At 42.9% G+C, this 18,184-nt stretch overlaps 1 protein-coding gene across 3 annotated transcripts; it reads right to left on the reverse strand.

Annotated features, from left to right (window-relative positions):
* Positions 1–449: 449 nt before the first annotated feature.
* Positions 450–14,158, reverse strand: LTO1 (LTO1 maturation factor of ABCE1). Of its 3 annotated transcripts, none has more exons than XM_074997445.1 (5): positions 14,051–14,158; positions 10,312–10,417; positions 7,717–7,790; positions 3,458–3,575; positions 450–3,078 (listed from the first exon to the last, which is right to left on the reverse strand). In XM_074997445.1, exons 1-5 carry the CDS (start codon positions 14,116–14,118, stop codon positions 3,010–3,012), a joined length of 435 nt encoding a protein of 144 aa, XP_074853546.1. In that variant the 5' UTR covers positions 14,119–14,158; the 3' UTR covers positions 450–3,009. The 3 variants fall into 3 exon arrangements, with proteins under 3 accessions (XP_074853546.1, XP_074853548.1, XP_074853547.1); XM_074997447.1 differs by lacking the exon at positions 14,051–14,158 and adding an exon at positions 13,692–13,946; XM_074997446.1 differs by lacking the exon at positions 14,051–14,158 and adding an exon at positions 10,574–13,667.
* Positions 14,159–18,184: the final 4,026 nt, after the last annotated feature.

Genomic DNA, 18,184 nt, shown 5'->3' on the forward strand with positions numbered 1-18,184 from the left:
GGGCATGGGCAGGGTCAGTTGTGGTCACAGGAGAAGATCTCCCTTATGACCTTATGGATTGGCTGCAGATCCACATGGGCTTGGCAGATTGGAGCTGTGCCCAGCTGCTCATAGCTGTGGCCAGCATCTCTTCTGCATCCCAGGAGGGAGGCCTCCTCCTTCCCCACCACAATGTTGTGTAGGGCACAACACACCACTGCAGCTTGGGGGATATTGTGCTCCCCCATGTTCAGGGAGGTGAGGCAGCACCTGAGATATGCCCCAGGTGGCTGAAGGAGCACTTGGCCTGCACCTGTGCCCAGTTGAATCAGGCATTTGAGAGTTCCTGTCTCAGGTCCAGCTGCCCAGTGCAAAGCTCCATAAGCCAGAACATGAGGGAGTAGGTGGTGTCCCCCCACAACGCAGAGCGGCATGTGCATGTCCCTGACAGCCAGCTCCCAGCAGGGGACGAAGGTGCCTGCCTCCATCCTTCGACACAGGCCAGAGATGTGGCATGCTTGTGCATCATGTGCCTGGTCTGGCAACACGACAAACGTCTATTAAGTGTTCTTGGTGGTCAACCAGGGCCTGAAGCATGATGGAAAAATATCCCTTGTGGTTTATATATTTGACTGCGCTGTAGTTCAGGGCACAGATGGGGATGTAAGTCCTGTTGATAGCCATTAATCAAATCAATACAAACTGTAGCAGTGTAAACTTAACACTTCTAAGGAAACACAACAATTTTAAGGAAACTTTATTTGAAAAGAGTGGCATTTTTTACACCATAATCAAAAATATTTCATGAGGCACATGCACACATTTTCTACCTCAGTTTTAGCAGATGAAGACACATATGCAATTGCTTGCAACTTTAACTTTTAGAAGAGCTTATTTTTGAGTGGACGTAATATGGTCTTCCAGCAGGTGGCTCTAAGCAGTTATTTAGATCTGACTTGTTGAAATGCTTAACCATGCAAACAGATATTCAAAAATGTTAAAATGGGATTTTTTTTTTTTTTTTTTTTTTTTATAACAAACCCCTCTTCACTCTTATATGTGTCAAATTTAAAGATTTGGTATATCTCTCTTTCTGGCATGCACCTTCTAAAACTGTAATGCAATTCCCCTCTTCATATCTCAAAATGTGAAAGCAGGGTGAAGAGGTTTTAAAAGGAATGTTGTAATCCTCTATTTACTTTGTATACCATAATGAATTTTGGTATATTTGTATTATATATATATATGCACGCATACAGAGTAGACCCCCCAGTTATGCGTAGGTTGTGTTCCTGGGCAACCAGGCATAGCACAAACTTCGCACAAGTCGGGAAGAGCCAGGAACCAGGCATCAGCCTGGCTCCTGGCTCCCCTCTGCTTGCCAGAGCCAGGAAACTGACCAGCGCAGCAGCGCTGGTCAGTTTCCTGTCTCCCAAAGTGGCAGGGAGCTGGGAATCAGGGGGCGGCCTGGCTCCCAACTCCCCTTCGCTTGCAGAGGTGGGAAACTGACCAGCGCTGGTTCCCAGCTCCCCACACTCAAGATTTCGACTCGCATTAATGCACGTAACATGTAATTCGAAATCGTGTATGTTGGGGGTCTAGTGTGCATACATTTTTCTATACCCACATATATAAAGGAATTTTACTTCCTGACTTACACATACACTACACTGCAGTGAAAAGCCATCTAGAAGTGACCATAATACATTCTATTTGTGAAAAGTCACATATATATGTACAATCAAATACAGCATATCTTTTGAACAAAATAAATAGTTTCTCTTAAACTAACATAGTTGAATATTTATTTACATATTCCACCAGCATTCATTTTCTGAATTAAATTGAAAACTTCTTTTCCCATCTTGCAAACAATCAATTACTGCAGTATTTTTGTAGCCAGTTTGATCCCTGACATGACAGTGTCAAGGTATGTGAAGTGATTGAGCTACCAATATATTTTTTTCTGCACTGGATCAGACGTCAATTATTACATCTCATGGAAATAATACAGAAAATCAACAACAAAATACAGTAAACCCTCGATTCAGTGGACCCTTATTAAGCAGACTTTAGGCACAACAGACGCCCGCCAGCGCCCCCTCAAGAAATGTAAATGCCAGCAACTCACTGGAGGCACTACCGCCGGAGTGACTGCAGGAGCCACTGCCACATGCTCCTCTCACCAGGGATGGGGTGCATATGCAGGCAGGTGACACTTGCATACGCGTCTCACCTCGGTGGGAGGAGCATGCAGTGGCTCCAGCCCCTCCAGTCGCCAGCATTTATTGTGTGTTGGGGGGGAGGACGGGGAGGATCCTGGCGGGGTGGGCAACACTATCCAAATAATCCAATTAAATCCTTAGATTTAAAAGACTTTTGGCATTAACACACGCCTTCTCCCCTACTAATCCATTAAATAGAGCATTTACTGTATCAATAGTCTATGTTTTGAACTGTAACTGCTTTGAGAACCCTGTCTAATACGCTTTTCACTTTTATCCCACCCTCTGCTTTACCTTTCACTATCAAAAATAACACAGCTCTTTATTTTAAGCTCCTCAGGGCAAGAAGAATATCTACTACCTATTTGTGTAAATGTGTACATTGTGTAAATTCACAGTCATCTATACATGTTTTGAAATATCAGTCCTTTAGATAATAAAAAAGGGAGAACCATCATAAAACAAAACATCACAGAATAAATAGATTTTCCCTGCTGAAATTAAAAACAGACTATCCATCTGGGTTTAGTCAACTGATGTATGAATATGGAAGTTTTGCATTTTGAGGGATTGGTGTATGTATGCACTATTGCTACAATGAACAAGTAAGACTGGAACACAGCAAACATTAAAGAGGTGCCTTTCCACCACTGATTAACTCTTCTCCTTCCCCTTTGAAAAATAAAAAACCTGTTTATATTCTGACTTTATCTGCCTTTAATCTTTATTACAGTTAATCACTCCCCCGATACATATTCTTTAATGTTTCTTCTTGAGCCGTGTATTTTATCTTCATCTGTTGTACTCAAAAAGTAAGTGCAGATCTTTCAGTATTAAATCTAAAATCAGACTGAATATTTAGCAATGAGCAAACCTAAAAGAAACCACATATAGATGTTTTAAAACGTGTGTTAATTTCACGTAATTTATAACACAACACCCTTCCCATTTCTACTTTTTTCTTCTCTGCCTTCCACAGCTGTCTCTCGTCAGTATTAATTTGCTTTTAGCCTTTTTTCCCTGTAGGATAAGTATTTTTGGACTTGACATGGACTGGAGAACTGCAACTTATTTTGCCCCTTCCACTAAGTTAAAAAACTATTACAACTGTAACTAATATAAATAGCCCAGAAAGAACCAATAAAATAATACTCAAAACTGCATAATTGTAGCTTTATATTACTGCCAATTTAGACTGCAGTATTTTCAGAAATCGCTATTCTGTGCTAAAATGACAACCAAATACTACAAACCTGTTTAAATTTTCCTCTGATTTTCTCCAGATCTTCATGAAGTTTGTCATAAGTAGGGTTTTCATAAGGATATTTCTGAATCATTCCTATTAATGATTCCAGGGCCTTTCTTTTCTTACTGCAAAAAAATGAAAATACAATTTTCTTATAGTGTTTCTATTCAGCCAAACAAAGATTTTTTTCCAGTTGCCACATGAAGACCACACTAATTATTTGCTATTAACATGTTACACTGCAAAATACCTTGCCCAATTCTGCCACTCTCTTCTTGCAAAACGGACCCTATTTTAATCAATGAGACTACCAATGTCAACCATTTGCAAAATCAGTTTTTTTAACACACATACCATGTGTATACTGTGTTAAACTTCTTTATAAATAGCTCAAAAGAGATTTTTCCTTAGACTCATTAGAAAACATATTAGGACATATTTATGTTTCCAGACCACTGACGAGAGAAAACTATGAAAATGTAACATATTACTAAACATATTGGTAACCAAAAATAGTAATGATGATGATGAAAGTATGACAGATTGCCAAAATATATTATGAAGTTATGTATGTGTGGTGGTGGCTCTTTAAGTTGGATTTGCCACAACCAGACTTTACAAAATTTATGACGACTCATGGATATACACATGGCGAGGTTTAAAAGAAAAGTCTACTTCCCTCTTGGCAGGACAGGCACTAAGAAATTCAGACTCTTGGCATCAGGACATACTTGCAAGACATACTTGTATTACACTAAAGAAAAAAATAGAAGTATTTAAGCCATGCTCTAGATAGTGTGAGCAGAGACGGTAGGCATTCCAACATTACCTCTAGAAATAGTACTGATGCCCTTACACCTCACTGGCCTGAGAAAATGATTCCTATCAGCTACAGATTACATTTAAAATTAATATGGGAACATATAAACACAATTGTTACTGACAGTGAGTTCCAAAACACTCCAGGTGCAAGGTCGTCATGGTATTCACATTAAACTAACAGGCACCACACATACATCAGGTGAACAAGACAGCTCCAATTGAACAGCTGTACAAAACTAATTAGGGGAGGTGGTCAGGGTTTCAGGTTGACTGTTTTGTATCCACCCAGGTCTTCTAGAGGAAGAAATATTACTCAGTGTCTTTTAATTCAAATCCTCAAATTAAAAAAAAAAAAAATCACAAAAGCAAAACTAATTAAATACACTATCAAATCAACAAAAAAAATAAAAAAAATCAGGCCCAAGACTGTAATGGAATTAAATAATCAAAGTAATACTAACTAATTCTTGAAATCCACCTAGATGTCTAAAGAAGTAGCTGGCTGTTTGGTTATGAGTCCTAGCCCATGAATTTCACCAAATACAATCAATTCTATAACAGGAATAGTTAAGTATCTTCATACTGAAACCAATTCATCATCTTGGCTACAAAAACAAGACGTCCTGTGGCACCCTATAGACTAACACGAAAAGCTTATGCTCCAAAAAAATCTGTTAGTCTATAAAGGTGCTACAGGACATCTTGCTGTTCTTGCGGAAACAGACTAATATGGCTACCCCCGATACATCTTGGCTATGTCTACACTATAGAGATCTGTCAACAGAAGTTACTGTCAAAAGATATCTTCCAGAAGAACTTCTGTCGACACATTTCGGCCACACACAAAATCAGACTGCTCCATAAATCTGCTCCATCGACAGAGAGCAGCTCGACTGCCTGGCCACTTTCTTGAGAGAACGGCCAACTGGAAGCACAGTAGACAGGGCTGCCCAGTGACCTGGAAGCCCTGTGTGTCTACAGAGAGCCCCCCTGAGTGTCCCTCATGGCTTTTTTGTTGACAGATTCTATCAAGAAAGGTGTTCTCCCTCTTGGGTGAGAGGCAGAAGGCTGTTGACAAGAGTGCCAAGTTCTGTTGACAGACCTCACACCTGAAATGTAGCTCTGCCAATTTCACCCCAAACGTAGACAATGCTTGATCAAAAGAAGACTTCTTTTGTCTACCTAGCTAGTGCCTCTGAGTGAGATGGAGAGTCTCTCCAGTCATTGATGCGTCTACACTGGTATTCTAAGAGCAGATATAACCCACAGCTCTTCATCGAGGGACTCCTAAATACTCTTTTACACCGTTCCACTCTCTTTGGTTTGAAGCACAGGTTTTTTGGGATATGAAAACTGGCTGTATTCTAGCACCTGTTGCTGCAGGAGTGGCACATTTCTTTGCCTCCATACTTACTTTATGACAAGGATACAACCAAAGTGGCTTCTTTTAAAAGCAAGTTGAAAAACATTTGTGTTTAAGAATGCTTTTCAGGTACCACTGATTTTTACATGTTTATATCTTGTGTATTTAGAGCATTAAATTTTAGTTGTTATATGGAAAAGGGTCTATGATGCATTGTTAAATAAGCATATATAAATAAATTATAAAACCTAAAAGACTTGAAATGAAGACACTATATAGATGGAAATCTAAAAATTCCAAGCAAGCGTCTCAAACCTAACATATAGAAAGGACCTGAATGTCTAAGACAGCTGGCTAAATAAATCTGGATAAGCAGAATTTGTGATTCATGGATGGTACAATTAACAGTTTCAAAACAATGGACCCTCACCAGATTAAACATTTATGAAAAAGAAACCATGAGAGGATACACACAGACTCCTTTCCTTAGGATAATGGTAATTTACCTTTGAGCCAGTACCAGTCCTCAAAGCCTCCTAGCAAGCCAGCAGGCACCCCTCTCTGGCAGGGACCAGGGAGGATGGGGGACTTTGCCACCCCTGCTGGTCCATGTGCTCCGTTGCTCACATGCATCCCACCCCAGCCTCGTCTGCTGCCTCTGGGTGATTTAACTGCCCCCGATCCCTGCCACTACCAGAAGCAGAAATGCAGCAGGGCTAAAGTGACTTCTGGCTGCTAGCTCCCCACTGCTGCCGGCACATACCTGTGTTCCAGGGGAGATGCGTGCAGAGCCACAGGACGTTCAGGGCAGCCACCCTGAACCCCATGTTTTGGAGCATTCCACGGTGGCCATCCCAACTGACCTATGGATGTGATGGCCCCCACACTCAGGTGAGCTTGCGTGGCCCTGGATAGGCTGGGCTGGCAGCAGGAGTTGGATCCCCTACACTCACTGCGGCGGTGGGAGCTACTGGGAAGCAGAACAATTTAGCAGCCTGTTCTGCTCTGCTGCCATCTCCCAGCCCAGCCTGGTCACTTCACTTCACCACAGCAACAGTAAGCAGAGTACCCCAGACCCAGCCTTCTGCAGAGCAGAGAACAGTAGGTCAGAGTGCTCTGCTTCCTGCCCCCACAGTGAAGCAGAGTGACCAGGCTGGCCTGGAAGATGGTGGCAGAGTAGAGCAGAGGCAGCTGCATCCCTCCATTTCCTAGATGCCACTCGGTGTCAGGCCCCTCAGTAATCCCCGAAGTAATATCACATTCATCAGGAAAGGAACTTAAAGGAAAGGAGTATGATGGGGAGGGACAGGATGGAACAGGGGCTGGGCTTGTGGGAAATGGTACAGGACATCTCCTCCTGGGCCTCAGGGACTCACGAACTGGCAGGTCTGTGCAGGACAGATTGTGGAACTGTTTGGGCTGTAAATGGCCCACAAGTTGAGAGTCTGAGACCCTTCCTTTCAGCAACACTTTCCTCCTGCCACTAAAATTAGAAATGCTGCTGAAGAATAGGCAATGGTAAACACAGATGTGAAGGATTCTGCCACTCCTCTGTGGCTCAGCACAAATAATGGTGTAGTGGCATATTGTCCCACAGCTGAGCAGAGAATTCCCCACTGCAAGCACGATGTAGATGAGAAATAAGATATCCTATTCAAATCCCATCACAAGCTTAGTATAGGGAGTGTGCAATGGCTGTAGGAAATGAATAAACTGTGACGCTCAATCTTTAGCAGTAAGAACACAGCACACTCTCAACTAGTAGCCTTACTCAAAATATAATAGCTACAATTGTATCAATATATATTTTTCTCATCATCATGGCTGTTAAGAGGGAATCCTTTCATGTAAGTCACTGTCATGGTTTCTACTTTGATTCATTTCAAAAACACTCCGCCTGCAACTTGGCAAGTTTGATTCTTGTTATGCAAAGGAAAAAAGCCTATCAGTTGTTCTTCCTATACATTCCTAAAGACATAGTGTATACTACATCAGAGCACCTACAAAAATCTTTTAGCCTCCCCTCAGAGAAAATAAACTACAAAATTAAGGAGGTTATTAGCAATATTTTTCAGCCATACCTGGACTTTTCTTTTTCTTCGTATCTTTGAAGCAGATGCTGCCATGTCATAGCAAAACCAACGTAATATCCAATCTGTAAATTTTTAAGAATTTAGTTTAAAAGTGTCCTCTTTATCTGTGTTCATATTCTAGCTAGTCACTAGCACACGACAAATGAAAATCAAAACATCTTCTTATACTACTTCTAAAATCCATTTCACATCAGAGTGCACTGAACCTCAATTTAAACTGCAATGGAAAGTGCAATTTTACACAACATCCCACCTTATTTTATCTGCTTTAATTCCTCAAAAGCTTGTGCCATTATTACCACACCTCTACTTCATAATTATAAATCCAGCTGCACGGTGATGGAGAGAAAAAGAGCATAGGCCCCAATGGCTTTCAATGTCTTACGCCACTCAGGTATTTGAAAATTTTACTCTCTATAAATATCTGAGAGAGAAATTTAGCAGGATATCTGAATCAAGCATTTTTTTAAATGGTTCAGTACATTCTGAAAGCTTTTGCCAGGCTAGAATTTTTTGACTAGTACTCCTTTGACAGTCCTTTTCAGCCTTCTGAGGCAAGGCCATAATATGAAATCAGAATTTTCCATAATCAACTCTGAAAGATCAGATTCTTAGCACAGTTAGCTGTTTACCATTTTGAAAGAGAACACACCGCCCCTTTCAGTTTCAAGCCTTCACTCTAAAGCCCAGTTTTCTGTCACTTGCTGAAAACCTGATCTTTGGAGCTCAATTATTCCTGAAAACAAACTTGAGCAAAAATGGTTAAAGCTTTCCTTTATGTGGAAAAAATACACAGTTCACTTTATAAAATAATTACAGATAATTATTCTACACTTGACATGGTGAAAGGAAAAAAACTGAAATTGGAGTGGATCCTTCAATGAATGCACCTTAAGGTAACAAGCAGAGGCAGTTGGTGAAGGCCTGGCTTGAAGAAGGCAAGCCCCAGCGCTGCCCCTTCCATGCCCATCGGAGTCAAGCTCCCATAGTGGCCACTGGCCCGTCATGTATCCCCAAATCCACTCCACTACGGCTACTCTCCCCCACATTCTTCCAAGGTCCACACATCCCTTCCCCTAGTTCTGGGCAGTCTCAGCTCCCCTCCTTCTGACTCCAAGAAAGCCGGTCAGCCCCAGCATCCCTCAGCCATGGCCCCAGTAGCAGCCAGCCAGACACACGAAAGCAAGAGCCCAGTCTTCCCATCCATAAGGACTGTGGTGAGTGGGGCTACCCCAGTCTTTTTGGGAAGGCTGTGTAGGCCTTCTGTTGCCTATATTAACTACTACAAATGGTAACAGTTATTCACTTGATCGAGCTACTCTCTTTCATAATATTTATGTCCTGATCTTGCACGGAAAGCCACATGATCTCTGGGACTGAGAAAGTAGATTGCGATCTTAGGCTGCACAGACAACTAGTCCGTATGGCACAGTGGTTAAATTAGCATTAAATAAAAACTGTACTAAAAATCAATTAAAAAACCCACACTGAACAGTTCTTGCTACTTAAGACATGCAGGTGAGAACCTAAATTACACACAGTTCTTGGGATGCACAGGGTTTCTCTTCTCTACTAAGATGCATAAACTAATGTGCCCAGATTGCATTTAGCCAAACTGCTCCATAAAGTTACACCCTTATTGCCAATTTGCACAAGTCAGAAGAGCTTTAATGTTGAGAGTAAGGTTCCCTTGTGTTCCTCTTTTTTCTCCTCAAGAGACAAAACACAAACCAACATCCTTCTTCCCCAGCATATAAAACCCAAATCCACACAAAAACACGTTGAGAATGTTAGTGAGTTTCAGAGACATTGCCTGAAATACAGAGCACTGCATGGTAGTACTAGATATTATATATGTACACCTAGAGCTAGAAAAAAATTTTTGAAATTGCCTTATTTGAAAAAAAGTAATTAGAGACTGCAAAACACAAATGGACACAAAACCTCAACTGAGGCAGCTCATGAATTTCAAATACTTCACCAAGCAATGTTAATGTTTTCTTAATATAGCTTTATGTATGATATTAAATCAGTTTTTGGTATGTTCCTGGAATGAAGGACTTGAAGAAATACAAACAACGCAAGGCTTATGTCACCCATCATGCTTTGCTTAAACACTGCTTCAGTACACTATCACCTAATCTCAGCAACACATTGGGCTTGTCTACACTACCACCTTCCTTCAAAGGAAGGATGGTAATTAGGGTGTTGGGAGTTTACTAATGAAGTGCTGCCGTGCATAGGCAAACAACTAGCCGCAGTGCACCTGCCAGTACTTCGCAGTGCTGGGGCAACTTCGAAGTCCCCTTACTCCAGGAGCCCTCAGGAGTAAGGGGACTTCAAAGTTGCCCTGGCACTTCGAAGTACCGGTGGGTGAGCCGTTGGCTAGACGCGTGCTGGTACTTCAAAGTTTAAAACTTTGAAGTTGGCACGGGGGGTGGGGACAATTTGCCTAATAAAGTACTGCTTATGCACGGAAGCGCTTCATTAGTAAACTCCCAACACCCTAATTACCATCCTTCCTTCGAAGGAAGGCGGTAGTGTAGACAAGCCCATTGATTTTTAGGAAGTTTTGTAATTTACCTCAGACCCAATCCGGGCACCATGTAGTGCTCCAGACCGCCTTCCCTCAATAACACCAATATGACTTCCTTCAGAATAACCTTCTTGATAGCCTTCCCCATGAAATCTGTAAAGGGAGAAAGAGATATAAAATTAATCCAAGTAAAATCATATCAGCTAAGGCACAAATACTAGGCCACAAAAATACTGAATATTTTACTACTTTTACTGAAATGTTGCTTTTGTAATGCCACAGATTTCAAAGTAATTTCAAACTACTTACTCATGAGACAAAGTGGAACAACACATCAGTCTTTTTGTTACATAGTACAGTAAACTCTTTCATATCCAGCAGCCCTGGGACCAGGAGATTGCTAGATATTCAAATATTGTAGATAACAGAGAGGTATACCTAATAACAAATAACACTAAAGAAAAACAAGATTAGATATTAAATATTAGATAATATTAGATATTAAGAAACAAACAAAAATGTATGCAGAGTACTTTATTTACCAACAGTAGTATCGTACACTGTAAACTTATACTGTATTTATTTGCATTTACTTTCAGGATACTGTACTTAAAAAAACATAACTAAAACTTACTTATGGTTAAATGCCGGTTATCTGAGAGTTCTGGATAACAGAATGCCAGATATAAGAGAGTTTACTGTAGTATTAAAGATACAACCTGGGTGAGGTAATATTTATTGGACTTACTTGTTGGAAAGAGAGTTTTAATTTAATATACTAAAGAATCATACAATTTGAAGTAGAAAAATATTCTGTTAGATCATCCAGCTCTGGCTCAAAAACTTGTCCCTCTCACCAACAGAAGTTGGTCCACTAAAATATATTACATCAACGATCTTGCCTGTCACATTCCAGGACAGACATGGCCACCACTACACCACAGTAGTACTGTGAAGCATCCGATGTTTTGGCAAAACAAAAGCTCGTGAAGAAAAGGAGATCTCTTAAGGGAGAACTGTCACAAATTAATATTAAAAGAAAGCATTAAGGACTCCATTTAAATATAAGAACAGCCATACTGGGTCAGACCATATGTCCATCTAACACAGTATCCTGTCTTCTGACAGTGGCCAATGCCAGGTATCCCTGAGAGAATGAACAGAAAAGGTAAAAATCAAGTGATTAATTCCCTGTCGCCCATTTCCAGCCTTTTGCAAACAGAGGCTAGGGATACCATTCATGCTAATAGCCACTGATGGACCCCATGAATTTATCTAGTTCTTTTTTAAACTCTACTGTAGGCTTGGTCTTCACGACATTCTCTGGCAAGGAGTTCCACAGGTTAACTGTGCCTTGTGTGAAAAACTATTTCCTATTGTTTGTTTTAAACCTGCTGCCTATTAATTTCATTCAGTGACCCCTAGTACTGATGTTGTGAGAAGGAGTAAATAACTATTCCTTATTTATTTTCTCCATGTCAGTCATGATTTTATATACCTCTATCATATCCCCCCTTAATCGTCTTTCTTCCAAGCTAAAAAATCCCAGCCTTATTAATCTCTCCTCAAATGGCAGACATTCCATACCTTAATCATTTTTGTTGCCCTTTTCTGAACATTTTCCACTTCCAATATATCTTTTTTGAGATGGGGCGACCACATCTGTACACAATATTCCATTTTCTGTCTTATTATCTATTCCTTTCTTAATGATTCCCAATATTTTGTAAGCTTTTTTGACTGCTGCTGCACATCGAGTGGATGTTTTCAGAGAACTATTCACAGAGACTCCAACACCTCTTTCCTGATTGGTAACAACTAAGTCAGACCACATCATTTTATATGTATAGTTGGGATTATATTTTCTGATGTGCATTAGTTTGCATTTATCAACACTGGATTTATCTCCCATTCTGCTGCCCAATCACCCAATTTATGAAGATCCTTTTATACCTCTTCACAGGCTGCTTGGGACTTAACTATTTGGAGTAGTTTTGTCTCATCTGCAAATTTTGTCACCTCGCTATCTATCCTTTTTTCTGTATCATTTATAAATATGTTGAATAGGACTGGTCCCAAGTACAGAAACCTGGGGGACACCACTATTTACCTCTCTCCTTTCTGAAAACTGACCATTTATTCCTACCCATTGTTTCTGATCTTTTAACCAGTTACCAGTCCAAGAGAGGATCTTCCCTCTTATCCCATGACAGTTAACTTTGCTTAAGAGATTTTGGTGAGGGACCTTGTCAAAGATTTACTGAAAATCTAAGTACACTATATCCACAAGATCCCCCTTGTCCACACGCTTGTTGATCCTTTCCAAAAATTCTAATAGATTGGTGAGGCACGACTTCCCTTTACAAAAGCAGTGTTGACTCTTCCCCAACAATTTATGTTCATCTACATGCCTGACAGTTCTGTTCTTTGCTAGAGTTTCAGCCAGTTTGCCCGGTTCTGAAGTCAGACTGACTGGCCTGTAGTTGCCAGGATCACCTCTGGAGCCCTTTTTAAAGGCTAGCATCACATTAGCTATCCTCCAGTCATCTGTGACAGAAGCTAATTTAAATGACGGGTTACAGACTACATTTAGTTGTTATGCAATTCCACATCTGGGTTCCTTCAGAGCTAGATATGTAACACAGATATCTTATCTGCAATGACGGAGGCCAAACTTCAAATCCCAATAAGCGTAATACTCTCTCTTTTCAGCCTACATCTGCAAAGAAACTACCTAGATCAGTCATTCCCAACCTGGGGTCCACAGGCCCATGGATATCCATGATACTGTACGGGGTCCGTGAAAAAAAAGGAACAAATAAGAATTATCATCAAAGATATCTTTTAAATAAATTGCAAAATTACAATAAATTATTTTTCAATTATATATCTTCCAATGACTTATTAATCCTGTCTGAAAAATCTTTGTTGTGGTTTCCTTTTTCATTTAATGAAGTTTACGCAACAGCTAGAATTGGCATTAATGAGGGTCCGCGAGCAGTTAGGGGGATGTTTGGAGGTCCGTCCTAGTGAAAAGTTTGGGAACCAATGACCTAGATGGTAGAACTTTTTCCAGTCTTAAATTCTAGGATTGTTTAACCTAACATATGAAACAAAAGCAGCTTTGGTAAGGTAGGAGTGGAAGAGAAAGCTTTTGCTACTTTAGATATTGAGAACTGTCCTGAACCTTCAGGTCGCACAGGATGAGACACTACAGCCAGACAAGTGTCTTCCTTACAACACCTTCCCAATGTAGCGAGTGCTGAGAAATCGCGGCTCAATCTGGGGCGGGAGGCTGAGCACAACCCAACTTGTCAGAGCTCCTCGCGGCGAGCCGGCTTGAGGCCGCCTCCAGAGCTCGTCAAGGCAACAGCCCACGCCCGACCCCGGCCAACCTCTGCAGCCTTTCCAAGCCTCTACTAATTACCCGCTTTTGACCCTTGCCATGGCCTGACCTGGGCGGTCGGCTCGCCCGCTCAGACTTAGGCTCCCGTGGCAGGGCGTCACCGTAAACACACAGACGCTACTTCCGGTCAGCTGACGGCAGCTTCCCGTCACGCCGAGGCACAATGTTCTGCGGCTTTGCCGCGCGCACGGGGCTTACGCTCTCGTTTGGAGGGGGAGGGATGTGCCCGGTCAGCCCACACAGCGGTAGAAATTCGTTCCCCTCGGGGCAGGACGGACCGTTACTCTCGGTCCTGCAGACAACTCACCCCCCCGGCCGGTTACACGGGGAAACACCGGGCGAGATTCGGCCCCGGGCAGATTCCCCTCTGCCAGCCCCACCTCTCCTCCGCCATCACTATAGTGTCGAACATGTCCGAGGCGGCGGCGACGGCAGCAGCCGGCTCCATCACGCGACGAACCTTCCCAGCGCGCAGGTGCCGCACTGCATGCTGGGAAAGGACGGCGACCCGCAGGAGTCAGCGCCCCGGAGCGTCTAGTGCGCCGGCGCGGGGCCCAGGGGGCGTGTTCATGTCCCGCTGGGGACAGCGAGATCTGCTACGTCCCGCCCGCCCCAGCTTTGTTCGTGGGGCCCCCAGCCCGACGCAATTCCCTGGCTCGCGGGTTCGGGCTCCAGCTGCGATCGCCGCAAGCCCTTGGGCCGCGCGGTAATGCCCGGCCGAGTCCAGCTCCTGGCCGCTGCTGCAGAGAGTTACTCCGGTGTGTGACACGCACAGCTCCCGTCCTGTATTGCGTTAGGGGGAGGCGAGGTGGGCCGAAAACACTGTTGTGGGAATTCACTTGTATCATCTGGCCTGGTAGGGACCATTCTCAGCGTGAGCAGCTGCGGCTGTGGCCCGGCAAAAGTGGCCAGCTATCCAGGGCGCTGGCAAGCCCCATCTCCCGCGCTTCAGTCTTCAGTGCATTTGTTCTTCATCTAAAATTTAAGCGAATGGCAAATGCAGTTGTCCTCGGGGGTGGGAGCACGTCGTCACTAATAGTAATTATCACAGAGTTGGCACATAATCATCTTCCCTGTTTGTATGTTTTGATCAGGCATGCACAATTGCTGTTCCCGGGTATTGAACGTGAGTGAGAATTTAGCCGTTGTTTCTGCACTCTTTATATTGTTGTGCCAGTGATTTGCCGCTGTTGTTACCGGAATTCAGAAAATGAAAAAATCAACAAGACAGCTAGCTGCCTTTACTTTGACCAAGGGAACTCCATTTGCTTTTAAAGTGGGAAATGTAGTTTAGCTGACAAAAAATAAAAGAGGTGGGAAAGCCAATAGAAATTCACCTATTAAATGGATCAGTGGACGGGGTGGTGGCACAATGTATACAGGAATATACCTTATCTGCAGTTTCTTTTTGTTTTCTTAAGTTCTGTGACTAACCACTAGAGGGTGCACAAGTGTTTTCTGTTTTTAAAAAATAAGCATTACCTGATCAAGAAGCAAGACTAGAGGCAAAAATAATAAACAGAACAATAGCTTTTCATGTTCAGATTATAAAAAGAGGCCATATAGGTATTGTGGCATAGGCAGTAATCTCTAGACTGTTTTCTTTGTTCTAGTTATATTTTATTTATTGTAAGCAGCATCTAGAAATTAAAAATCAACCAAAATATGTAGATTTCCAGCTGTGAGAAATTTTTGTAATGAAATCCCAAACCTGTCATTATAAATCTGAAGTTTAATCGAGATTAGTTTAGTTTATCATTTTGTGTTTTGTTCCATGTTTTAACCAAAACTCTGATATCAATAGGCAATATGTTGAGCTGGTTGAAAAAGTGTCACCACAATGGAAAAATCAGATAAAATGAAGCTGATGGTATTTCTGAGTGAACATAGATTTTTAGTTGTCAGTTGAGTGCACACCACGACTCACAGAAATCAGCTTTGAATAAAAGACTTATCTAAGCCATAAAATTTTTGGTCTGGAAGAGACCTCATGGGGGTCAAGTCCAGCTCCCCTACCTAAAGCAGGATCAACCCTAACTAAATCATCCCAGTCAGGACTTTGTCCAGCTGGGACTTAAAAACCTCTAGATAACTCGGTGCTTCACCGTCCTCCTGGTGAAATAGCTTGTCCTAATATCCCACCTAGATCTCCATCCACTGAAACCTGAGACCATTGCTCCTTGTTCTGCCATCCATCACTACTGAGACTAGACTCTCTCCATCCTCTTTAGAGCCCCTCTTCAGGAAGTTGAAGGCTGCTATCAAATCAGCACTCATGCTTCTCTTCTGCAAACTAAATAAGCCCAAATCCCTCAGCCCCTCTTCCTAGGTCATGTGCTTCAGCCCCCTAATTATTTTGGTTTCCCTCCTGTGGACCTTCTCCAACGCATCCACATCCTTTCTATACTGGGGGCCTAGAACTGGATGCAGCACTCCAGCTGTGGCTTCATCAGTGCCGAATAGAAGGGAATAATAAATTCTCTACATCTGCTGGAAATGGTCCTCCTAATACACCCCAATATGCCGTTAGTCTTCTTGGCTACAAGGGCACACTGTTGACTCAGATCCAGCCTCTCATCCATTGTAATCCTCATGTTCTTTTTTTGCTGCTCTGCTACTTAACCAGTTGGTCTCCCGCCTGTAATAGTGCTTTGGATTCTTCCGTCCCAAGTGCAGGACTCTGCGCTTGTCCTTGTTGAACCTCATTAGATTTCTTTCGGCTCAGTACTCCAATTTATTTGTCCCTATCCTCCAGCATATCTGTCTGCCCCTTAGTTTAGCGTCATCCACAAATTTGCTGAGGATGCAATCCATTGCTCCATCTAGGTCATTAATGAAGACTTTAATATCAGTCCTAAAACTGATCATTGGGGCACGCCACTTGAAACCGGCTACCAACCAGACAATGAGCTGTTGATCACTTCTCTCCACCTTACAGTCCATTTATCCAATCCATACTTCCTTAACTTGCAGACAAGAATAATATGGGAGACTGTATCAATGTTTGCTTAAGTCAAGGTATAGCACATCCATTGACTTCCCCATGTCCACAGAGCCAGCTACCTCAGCATAGAAGCTAATCAGCTTGGTCAGGCATGACTTGCCCTGGGTGAATCCATATTGCCTATTCCTGATCATTTTCCCCTCGTCCAAATGCTTCATAATGGATTCCTTGCGGATCCCCTCCATGATTTTTCTGGGACTCAGGTAAGGCTGGCTGGTCTATAGTTTCCTGGATTGTCCTTCTTTCCTTTTTTAAAGATGTGCACTACATTTGCCTTTTCCCAGTCATCCAGGACCTCTCCTGAGCTCCATGAGTTTTCAAAGATAATGAACTCCTAAAAACCAAATCAGTTTTATATGGGCAGAGCTTTTTGCCTACCTGAAGCCAATTTGAGTGGGACACTGTCTTGGTGTAAGGATCCTCCCATATAGATTAATTGGCAGGACTGGGCCTGTGTAGGGGAGCCTGGCTGTCCAATAGGACCCCTTGCTAATCAGACACTACATTACCACCACTCCCTACCTCAGTTTCTTTCCACAGGGTGGAACACCTTAGCTCTCCATACATTGCTCTGTGCTAGAAGTGACTTAACCTTCTAGGGCTACGTCTCCACGTGCCCCAAACTTCGAAATGGCCACGCAAATGGCCATTTCGAAGTTTACTAATGAAGCGCTGAAATGCATATTCAGCGCTTCACTAGCATGCGGGCGGCAGCGGCGCTTCGAAATTGACGCGGCTTGCCGCCGCGCGTCTCGTCCAGATGGGGCTCCTTTTCGAAAGGACCCTGCCTACTTCAAAGTCCCCTTTTTTGGGACTTATTTGGGAATAAGGGGACTTTGAAGTAGGCAGGGTCCTTTCAAAAAGGAGCCCCGTCTGGACGAGGCGCGCGGCAGCAAGCCGCGTCAATTTCGAAGCGCCGCTGCCGCCCGCATGCTAGTGAAGCGCTGAATATGCATTTCAGCGCTTCATTAGTAAACTTTGAAATGGCCATTTGCGTGGCCATTTCGAAGTTTGGGGCACATGTAGACGTAGCCTAGGACAGTAAGAGACCAACTAAAAATCCCAATAAATACCCAATAAACAAAGTTCTTCTGCCATTTAGGGGCTTCTCTTCAATCCGTCATCTGGGCCCTGTCCCCAGTCCCTTCCTGAGCTATTTTGAAAGTCACACCAGGACAGTGCACTCACCCCTAAGCTGGGTCCCCTGCCATAACGGTCTCAGGGCCTTTCCCCAAAACCTCCCTACTCCCTTTGGTTCTGTTCTCATACTGAGTTCTCTCACCCCTCTTGCAAGGTCCAAGTCCATTGAACTAGCGCCTGACAATGTTTCCTCTATTTTTTTCCCATCCACACACACAATACATTTTGTTATGTATACCAGGGCATGTGTGGATGTGCATAGAGCTGTCCTGTCCATAGGAAGAGCTGGGATGACTGCTTCCATACTTGGGGGAGCCTGCAGTGGCTGCTCCAGCTTCCCTATGGATTGAAGGAGGGAGGATTACCTGGG

The sequence above is a fragment of the Carettochelys insculpta genome, chromosome 6, assembly GCF_033958435.1.
Source record: "Carettochelys insculpta isolate YL-2023 chromosome 6, ASM3395843v1, whole genome shotgun sequence".
Taxonomy (NCBI): domain Eukaryota; kingdom Metazoa; phylum Chordata; order Testudines; family Carettochelyidae; genus Carettochelys; species Carettochelys insculpta.

Excerpts from the sequence above, each read along its gene's own strand:
- LTO1 (XM_074997445.1), bottom strand. The coding sequence starts at position 14,118 with ATGGAGCCGGCTGCTGCCGTCGCCGCCGCCTCGGACATGTTCGACACT. Across the intron at positions 10,418-14,050 it reads ATAGTGATGGCGGAGGAGAG|ATTTCATGGGGAAGGCTATC; the intron begins GTGGGGCTGGCA and ends CTCCCTTTACAG. Across the intron at positions 3,079-3,457 it reads TCAGAGGAAAATTTAAACAG|GTTTGCTCATTGCTAAATAT; the intron begins GTTTGTAGTATT and ends GGTTTCTTTTAG.